This window comes from Carex rostrata, chromosome 1, assembly GCF_964058835.1.
Source record: "Carex rostrata chromosome 1, lpCarRost1.2, whole genome shotgun sequence".
NCBI classification, from domain to species: Eukaryota; Viridiplantae; Streptophyta; class Magnoliopsida; order Poales; family Cyperaceae; genus Carex; species Carex rostrata.
In genome coordinates this window covers 8,513,757-8,523,905 of record NC_135918.1, presented here as the reverse complement: position 1 = coordinate 8,523,905, position 10,149 = coordinate 8,513,757, and the positions used below count along the sequence as shown (strand labels likewise).

Below are 10,149 nucleotides of genomic sequence, written 5' to 3'. Positions count from 1 at the left end.
CATTTTCAAAAGGGAAAAAAATAAAAATAAAATAGGCTGTTCGCATTTACAATGAAGTACTTGTATTTATACTTGTATGCATGCCCTGTGAATAATTAAGAGGGTGCATGGTCATGATGCACTTGATATAATTTATCAATGCTTTTTTAGTAACTAGTATGGAGATGTTAATAGTGATCATGTAATTTCTATTTGTAATCAAGTTTATTAATACAACTTTAGTAGCAGCTACTAAGTTTAAAAAAAAATTAATGTAATTTTTGTCAGTGTTTTAAAATCAGACTCCCTGAATCGCATATATGTGATTGCATATGTATACATTAATTAGAAATTTAGAAGCATGCACTACATATTCACTAACGTACTCTTGTTTATTATAATTTTGTTGGCATATAAAATTGATGATATGATTCTATCATGTGATTAATTTAAGATTATACAGCTAAACATGGGCCTGTTTTCCATGTCTGTACTTTACTTTTTATCAATTACCATCAATATAATTGCTAATGTAATAATTATGGATCTTTTGGGTGGCATAGAAGTAAAAGTACATTCAGGAAATTTTTTTGCAAGTGGGGGTTTGGAAATATAAAAAAAAAGTAGCTGTAATCAGAGAGAAATAGTGGAGACCTTCACCGAAAGAAATAGGAAAACATAGACGCGTGGTCAAGCCTCATTCATGGAGACACTTAATTATACAAGAATTAAGTAACAGAATCTAAGAATACTTAAGCAGCAAGCAGATTAGAAAGTTCCAAGATAGAGAGAGAGAGAGGAAAAAAAGAAAAAAAATTGGGGAGAGTGTAGACATGTTAGGAAATAAGAAGCATGTCCCCACAAAAGACTTAGTCTTTACACCATATATTTCTCCTCTCTACCCCTTCCTCTTTGTAGTTTGTACTTTTCTCTTCTTCCCCTTGAAAAGTTGACAGTAACCACACCTGTCCCTCTCTTTTTGCCACGATGTACCAACCTTTTTTTTCTCTCTCTTTGCCTTCTCTCAAGTTCTTCTATACCCCAGCTTAAATGGTATTTGGTATTCTCAAATTACACACACATACACACTTAGGGTCCGTTCGGCAGCCCACTGGGGAATATGAATGGGTGTGGGAATCAAAAATTTTGAACTGAATTTTACTGTTCACCGTGGGAATAAAAACTTAGCTCTGAGCAAATTTTTTATTCCCACGGTGAACAGTAAAATGCCGAACGGGCCCTTAGGGGTAAAAATCTGGAAGCAGAGAGCGCCCGATGGTCATCGGATTCAAATCGGTCCGATACTTGTTCCAGCCAGTCGGTTTGTTTCATAATTTGTTTGTACTTGATCTATAAATATTGAAGCAGTGTGCATAAATATTAAAACGGTGTGCATGAATCATAAAGCAAATTAGAGATTTTGAGTATCGGTCCGATACTCATCAGACGCGCTCCGCTGTCCTAAAAATTAATGATAGATATGGGAATAAATACTTGTATTTCATTTAAATAAATATTCAATCTAAGAGTATAATTGGTTGGGTTGAAAATAAGTTAATTTTGAGATTAAGCTATTCATAATAGTCGTTTGATTGAATTTGAATAACCTAAAATATAGCGAATTCAACTAGTTTGTTTTATTAGAATAGTTTATTCTTACAAAAAAAAAATTTGACTATTATAATTAGATAAATAATAAAAGAATTATTGTAGCTATTTTTATAAAGTAATTTAAAGTACCAACACAGTTACACAGAGATGACTACAAAAAAAGAAGAGCCCTTTTTTCTCTTCCTCAATTTTCAAACTTTAAGAGAGGAATTACAGCAATCAAACCAGAAAGCAATAGCAGGCAAACACAAGTTCTATCAAATATGTGATATGCCCCCTTTGAAGTTATATAATACTCTCTTTCTCTCTCTCTGTTGTGCCAAAATTACTGCAGTAATCTTTTCAAGTAAATTGGCCAAAACTATTTCCTATTCTCCTGCAATCCCTTTCTATATCTAAACCTCCCAACAGCGCGTGGTTAGTGGAGCTATCTAAATCACTGTACATCAATCCCTCTGCTCTTTCTTCTTCTCTTTCTCTCTATCTCTGTGTTTTCTTTATTCTTGTTTAATTCTATTTTTCTTGATTCTCTGGCAAAGCTCAAAGGGGTAATTGAATGGCTATGAAGCTCCACACAAGTCACATCTCTGCTCCTGTTAGAACTAAAGTACATCTTCCAGTAAGCTCTCTCTCTCTTTCTCTCTTTCCCTGATTCCCCCCCCTCTCTCTCAATATCTCTATCTCTGACCTTGTGCAGATAACATCTCATCTTTCTCTGAGTTTTATCTTTTCAATTCGCCTCTTATTTAATAACAATCTGTCCCTGATTATTTCTTCTTGCTTTTACACTTTCTCAGTCGATAGTGTTCTTCTATGTCTCTCTGTTTTTTTTTCTCTTAACCTTTTTCTATTTTAATTGAAAGAATAGCATTAGAGAATTCGCCTCTTACTTGGAAAAAAAAAAATCATCTGTAAATCAATTTTCCATGTTCATGACCTGTAATAATTTCTTGGTTTAATATTCTACAGATAGACAAGTAGAGGTCAAAAAAAAAAAAAAAAAAAAAAGAGGCTAAAAGAAAGGATCCAAAGACGGGGAAACCAAATAAGAGAAGCAAATCAGAAATTGACCTATGGATTGGGAATCAAAGCTACCTCCCTGGGACATGACAGAGCTAGAACAGAGCCATATGCAACCAAATCCATTGCCTACACTAAATACAATCTCTGTGGGGTCAAGTTTGGGCTCCTTTGAAGCCACAGCACAGCCTATGGGACCCTCAGATTGCTCAATTGACCTTAAGCTAGGGGGAAGCACCGGCCGACTGGTTGATTTGGGGTTGTTTCAGAAAGACCAACCGCGCAGCAGCACATCTGTATCAGCACCGGCTGTGGCGAAACGGGCTCGTGGGCCAAATAATCAGGCACAATCAACAGTGTGCTGCTCGGTTGACGGGTGCGGCTCGGATTTGAGCACCTGTAGGGATTATCATAGGAGGCATAAGGTGTGTGAGGCACACTCTAAGACCCCTATTGTGCTTGTTGGAGGTCAAGAGCAGAGGTTCTGTCAGCAGTGTAGCAGGTATAATTTTCCATATATTTTATCATATTTTTCTCTTAATCCCTGTAATTTGGGTTTTGTGTTATTATATACAAGTATGATATTTTTTTCTGGTAGGCTGAGATACTGGAGAAACAATATCCTGGTTGTACAATTTCAATTACTCGTGTTATATCATCAAAGGAAAAGTAGGAAATCTGATTTCTGATTTTTCTTAGTTTGGATAATATCATTTTGTTTTTTAACCAGTACAGTATTTAATATGGTTGCTTTTTAATATAGGTTTAGTAGGCCCTTCTGATGAGTTATTGTTTAGTTAGGCTGCATGAGTTGTTAGTTCTTACCAACCTTTGTTAATGTTTTTCTCTTTTTTCTCTGTTTTCTTGACTTTTATTTGATTTTTTTTTTTTTTTTTTTGTATTTTGGCAATTTAATAGCTGTATCTTTTAAGTTAGCGAGAAATGACCTGAAATCTTAGATTATGCTAAGTCAAAGAAACCCCAATTAGCTTCCCATTGTAATTCAAGTTGTGAGTGTGTATGTCCATGTGCAGTGTGGTTGAACAGTAGCTGGGTAAAGAAAGCATAGCAAGAAGAAATTTTGTATTGAAAGAGACTTGTGACCAATTTGAGTTCCATTTTGTCTTTCCTAATGCAATTGGCTGTTATCCTGTTGCCCATATATTTTATGTCAGGTCCAACAATGAGCCTAAAATATTTGACCCACAAATCTTGCTGAAATGACAGCAGCAAGCCTACAACCATGCATTTTTTCTTCATAACATCAGTAACAGTAACAGTAGCAATAACAACAACACTTAACTTTTATTACACTATTTATGATGAAAGGGAATAGTTATAACAATGATTAATATGACAATAACTATTCTTACAATAATTAAATGGTAGGTTTCATATGTTGTCGGAATTTGATGAGGTGAAGAGAAGTTGCCGAAAGCGATTGGATGGACACAATCGCCGCCGTAGAAAGCCTCAATCAGACACCATTAATCCCCCGTCTCTTTTCTCTGGCAGCCAGCAAGGTCTTACCTTTTTCTTGAATATTTTCTATTCTAATTAGACCTTTAATTATTTCTTTTAGTTCGACTATTGGATGGTTCCATAATAATATACATACTATTTATTCAGATTGGGGAAGACCCAATAACAGTACTTATCTGGTACCAGACCTGAACAAACTGGTACTTCTGAATTTTTGACATTCTGCTCGAGACGTGATTTTAAATTGATTTGATCCTTTTTGTTATCCCTTCGCAGGAACAAATTTCTCCAACTTTCCCTCCATATTTCCAACCACTCTACCGGATCCCAGCTGGATGGGGTCCGGTACCAAGACCTCTCAGCAAAACCTCACCTTGCACCACTACCTAACCCCACAGCCACATCAGCCCTTCTCCCTCACCTTCCCACAAGACTACAGGCAAACCTCAAAACGCTTTCCATTTTTAAACGAAACGACAACAGCTGAAAACAGAAATGGGATTGGAAGTGGAATCGGAAGCATTTCACTTTCTGTATCACAGCCATTAGAAAAACCAATTCCGATTTCGGTCTCAGTTTCATCAGAAAGCAGTGGCAGCAGCGGCGGCGGCAGCAACGCAAATCGAATGCATTACTCGGAGCGTGCTCTCTCTCTTCTGTCATCCCCGCCACCTGTTGCAACTGTCGCTGCTTCTGCTTCTGACCTGGCCATGGGACCCAATTGTCAGCCTCTCTTCTCAGGTTATAGGTATGGTGCTGTTACACCAACCGGTCTTTCTATGGAAGAAGTACATGATGCAAATGTTTTCATGTCCAATTCCAATTCTGGTAATGGAATAGGAAACAGCAATGGTGGTGTCGATTTTCATTGCCAGGATATGTATAGTGTGGGTCATGAAGGGCCATCGATAGAAGAGGGTTCGTCTCAACCACCTCCATACTGGCATCAATGAGGGTTGAGCTTGATTTGCTTCAATCCTGCTTAGTTATATTATAGTAATAATAAGGTCTAACTACTCTTTTGTTCAGTAGCTATAACACCAAGTCGAGTAAATTGGTCAAGGTAAGCTGCTTGATCTCGGTTAGTATAAAAGCTTATGTAAGACTATTGTATGCTTAATTGTTGATTCATATTTTGTGACTCTATATTGCCTATTATGCATTTTTTGTTTGAAAAAAAAAATGGCAAGGAAATGGTTTTTCAAAATCTGTCTCATTTTTTTTTTTGTGTGAAAAAATTCCTGTAAATGGGACAGTGGTTTGGATTTTTTTTTTAAATAGCATCAAATTTAAATATTTCAATGAAACAAGCACGCTGGATTTGATCATGTGGATCGGTGGAGGCAGAAATGTATTTGCTCCACCATACTTAGTATGTGTATTGTAAATTGCCTATTTTTTTTTAAATGAAATTCAGTGTGCTTATTTTATTGAAATATTTAAATTTGATTATATTTTAAAAAAAATAATCCAGTGGTTGACTGGTTGATCTCTTTGACTCTTTACCACAATTTTCTTTTTTTGGGGGGGAGGGGGGTAATTGTAACTCTTAACTTAAAACTGACCAGAAGATAGAATTATAAACCAAAAAAAGGCATCTTGGAAAAATTTTGCGCCAAAAAAGAAATATTCGTCAAAAATATGTGTAAATTGATTATACTCTAGTTATAAAATCTGTACTTTTGGTATCAAATGGGGATGAGAGAAATTTTTGTAAAGAATTATCTAGATTTCCTGTGCTCATGTCACACTGATACTGCTAGACCATCAGCCCATATATTTAGCAAGTCCATTTACTAATAATATATATATATATATGTAAGAGCAGCTAAACTGCTAGAGTTGGGTTCTTAATGAAATGAGATGGTTCTTCTGCTCCTCTTGTTTAAAATGTTGAAATTTGAAAACACAAAAAGATATATTTGTATATGGGCCATACTAAAGTGGCCATAAATGTTGGGCCATTCAAGCTGTTTCCATATTGGGCCGGATCTACCTTATTATATTTTCTCTCCATTTTTAGACTCCCACAGTTTTTCGTTCAATGTGATTTTCACTATTGGGCTCAGCATTGGATTATATATATATTCCACAAACAATATATATAATCCAATATGAAAATCTCTAATTGGTTAGTGGGAAGTCAAAATTTCAATTCACTCTCCACCCACACGCGCTCTTAGAAAAGTCAACATGTTGCTCCGATAAGTAAAATGGAACTGTATATATGCCTCCCTTGTGTTTGTCGGATGTGAAGGATTTATGCACAGATCGAATAGTTTATGCAAGGTTAAAATATATATTAGATTTATTGGCTATATATATGTTCTTCAATGTAAACTGATAAAATAATTAATTTGTTTGGTGTATTTTTTTTTTTATGACAAAGATATAATTGTCAATATATAACATAATTGGGTAGTCTGATGGACATCGGAATAAACTCGGTCCAATGCTCGGTTGGAGCCATTCGATCCGTATAAAAGAAATTTTAACTATGTCCTCAGGAATTTCTATATACAGTTTGAACGGTTCCGATCGAATATCAGACCGAACTTGGTTTGATTCCATATACAACTACCATAACACTTATGAGAATTAAGATTGACTAAACATGAAACAATCCCTCCTCTCATTCTATTCATAACATTTATTAACAAAAAATAATTAACTCATTATATTAATCTTTTCAATATTATTCTTTGATTAATTAGATGATTAAAAATAATTTTATTATTTTTTCGTTGTAGTGTACTGGACCAAATCTTAATTATTATGCAAAACAATGCACATAATGTAAAAACAAGTATTTCCATATATTGATGAATAACTGCAAATTTTCAGTGGCTAATTCATCCACATAACCTTCAATTTTTTTTTTTTTTTTGATAATTTACTAAATGACATCGTTTTGAATAATGGGCTAGCTAGCTTACAAATGAACTAAAACAGTATTTTTAGAAATACATATCTGAATATCCGAACTTTATATCTTATATGCTTTCTTCTAACTATTTATTAAGCCAGTTTTAAAATCGTTGATTTTTAATAAACAATAAAAAAAAATAGATCATTGAAAACAATAATTTTAAAACTAACTTAATCAATAGTAAAAAAAAGTTTCAAAAAATATAAAATTTGATCTCTAAACACATTGTATTATAAATTGAATCGACTGTTTAGAATTTGAAAAACCTCCAAAGGAAGAACCCACGACTCACACATCTACCTTCTCAACTAGAAACTAAACATGTGCCATTTTCTTATACAACTCAAACGGTCTGAAGATTGCACATGCAGTTGCTAGGTTTTAGCATTTAATTTTGCGTCACATCAAGTACAAATTCCTAGAATGAATGAAAAATGGTGCCCAACGCAACTACCATCAGCTAGTAGCTACAGCATAGCAATAGGTCTCATGGGTTGTTTTAACTGCAAATGAAAGCTCGCTGTGATTTGGTTTGTAATTATTCACAGCTACAAATTCAAGTGCTATAAAATTCTCTCTCATTGTATTGTAATTACTCAATTGCTCGATCGTCTAACTAGTACAAATGTTTTAGCCATCTTCAGATTAATTATAATATATATATATATATATGAGGAGGGTTCAAATGTCTCCATGTTTTTGTGCCTCCATTATGCCTCCATCTCTCTCCATTATTTTCAAAGTTCAAATAGTCGATCCGAATCGCTCAACCTAACCTCCATACTAAAATATGTTTGGAGACCAAATTTTATATTTTTAGAAATTTTTTTACTATTTTCTTAGATAGGTACAAAATCAGTAAATATGAACCACCTAAAACAGTATTTTTTTATCTATCTAAAAAAATAGTAAAAAAATTTCTAAAAATATAAAATTTGGTCTCCAAAAATATTTTAGTATGGAGGTTAGGTTGAGCGGTTCGGATTGACTATTTGAACTTTGAAAATAATGGAGAGAGATGGAGGCACAAAAACATGGAGGCATTTGAATCCTCCTCTCTCTCTCTATATATATATATATATATATACTTGCATCGATGCATGGTTAGTTACACAGAGGTTAATTTAAATAATCTGCTGGAGATATTTTGAGGCTAAAAGGCCACAAAGATATTTATCTGCGCAGTTGTGTATTTTGGACGGATGTGAAGTTGTCTAGGTTTGAATCAATACATCACTGTTAATGCACGGCAGACAATCCGGTGACCATGAGAGAGAGAGCTAGAGAGAGAGATTGGTACATGCATTACATCGAGATACTCTTAACCAACGATCGATAATGGGTCGCGGCAAAGACTAGCTTCAGAGAGAGAGAGAGAGAGATGATTTGACATACCTTAAATTTGGGTACTTGGATGGGAAGTGTGCACTCAGGGACCATTTCTCTTGTTGGCCTTTTTTAAGAAAGTTCTTTTGCACCAAGTATATATATATTTCGGTTTTTTCAAAAAATAATAATAATTATTATTTTATGGGTTTCGTGTTTATAAACTGGATCATTAAATGAGTTCTCATATATAAACACGATTGGAAGTGAGCGGTGATTCTATAAAACTTGCGTATCGGCATGGTGAAGTAGGTTCAAGGTGTGTTATCATTTTCCATATATATATATATATATATATGGGTAGAACTATAGGGTTTTCTTAACTTCACAAAATTCCTTGGTGAACTCAAGTCTAAAACCTATCGATTCGGCTTTAAACGACGAATTTAGACCGTTGAAACCCGTTTACCTTACGAGTGATGCGTTTACATGTAAAAAAACAAAAAAAATTGAAATTAATTTTGCATAGAGTCAAGTGGTAAAAAAAATGTTCAAAAAATGAACTCATTAAAATTAATTTATTAACCTTCTAATTTTGACCGCTTGACTTATACTAAATTAATTTGAATGTTTAAATTTTCACATATAGATGCATTACTCGTAAGGTATGTGGATTTTAACGGTTCGGATTCGTCATTTGAAGCTGATTCGATGGGTTTTAGACTTGAGTTCACCAAGGAACTGAAGAACACCCGTGTTCTAATATATATATATATATATAGAGAGAGAGAGAGAGAGAGAGATGGGCTACGGTGAGTTGCAAAATAAAACGCGTTTCTACTTCACGCCGTATTTTTATTTTGAAAGTCCAAACGACCAATCCGAACCGTTAGATGTTTAATCCATATTGAAATGTGCTTGGAGACCAAATTTTACATTTTTTGGAATTTTTTTACTATTTATTAAGCATTTTTTAAAATTGTTGTAAACAGTAAAAAACAGTAAAATTTTCTGGACCATCAGATCAGCGACTTTCAAAATTGCTTAATAAATAGTAAAACAATTCCAAAAAAATGTAAAATTTGGTCTCCAAGCACATTTCAATATGGAGAACAAGATGAACGGTTCGGATCAACGTTTTGAACTTTAAAATTGCAAAATATGAGTGTGAAGTAAAATAGTCGCTTTACTTCGCAACTCACCGTAGCCCATCTCTCTCTCTCTATATATTAGCTAAAACAACCCAGACATAACCCTTTTTTTCATATATAGAAGCAGATATATATTAGCTAAAACACAATATATATATCACAACAAAACAAATAAAATATATATAAATGAATAATCCTAATAGTTTGTGAGAATAAACAACGATGACAATTTGAAATTGATGCCTGGCTTCTACCTGCCGATGACTATGTTTTATTAATTTTACAATAAATTAATTTGTGTCAAATTGTCAAATAAGATTTCTTAAGGGACTTGAGCTCACTAAAGTGTTTGGTGAGCTTAACTCCAAAACCCATTAAATCGGGTTCAAATGACGAATCCGAACCGTTGGAATCCGCCTATTTTACGTGTGATGAGTCTACATGTGAAATTTTTAAACATTCAAATTAGTTTAGTATAAAGTCAATCAGTCAAAATTGGAAGGTTAATAAATTAATTTTAGTGCATTCATTTTTTGAACGTTTTTTTGACCACTAGACTTTATACTAAATTAATTCGAATGTTTAAAATTTTCACATGTAGACTCATCACTCGTAAGGTATGCGGATTTTAACGGTTCGAATTTGTCATTT

The 10,149-nt window shown here is 33.9% G+C and overlaps 1 protein-coding gene across 3 annotated transcripts; it reads left to right on the top strand.

Moving 5' to 3' along the window:
* The first annotated feature begins 1,922 nt into the window (after positions 1–1,922).
* Positions 1,923–5,299, top strand: LOC144556126 (squamosa promoter-binding-like protein 13A). Of its 3 annotated transcripts, XM_078304627.1 has the most exons (5): positions 1,924–2,031; positions 2,130–2,209; positions 2,560–3,112; positions 4,000–4,133; positions 4,369–5,299. In XM_078304627.1, exons 3-5 carry the CDS (start codon positions 2,664–2,666, stop codon positions 5,043–5,045), a joined length of 1,260 nt encoding a protein of 419 aa, XP_078160753.1. In that variant the 5' UTR covers positions 1,924–2,031; positions 2,130–2,209; positions 2,560–2,663; the 3' UTR covers positions 5,046–5,299. The 3 variants fall into 3 exon arrangements, with proteins under 3 accessions (XP_078160745.1, XP_078160753.1, XP_078160760.1); XM_078304619.1 differs by having other exon boundaries at positions 1,923–2,209; XM_078304634.1 differs by lacking the exons at positions 1,924–2,031; positions 2,130–2,209 and having other exon boundaries at positions 2,533–3,112.
* The last annotated feature ends 4,850 nt before the right edge of the window (positions 5,300–10,149 follow it).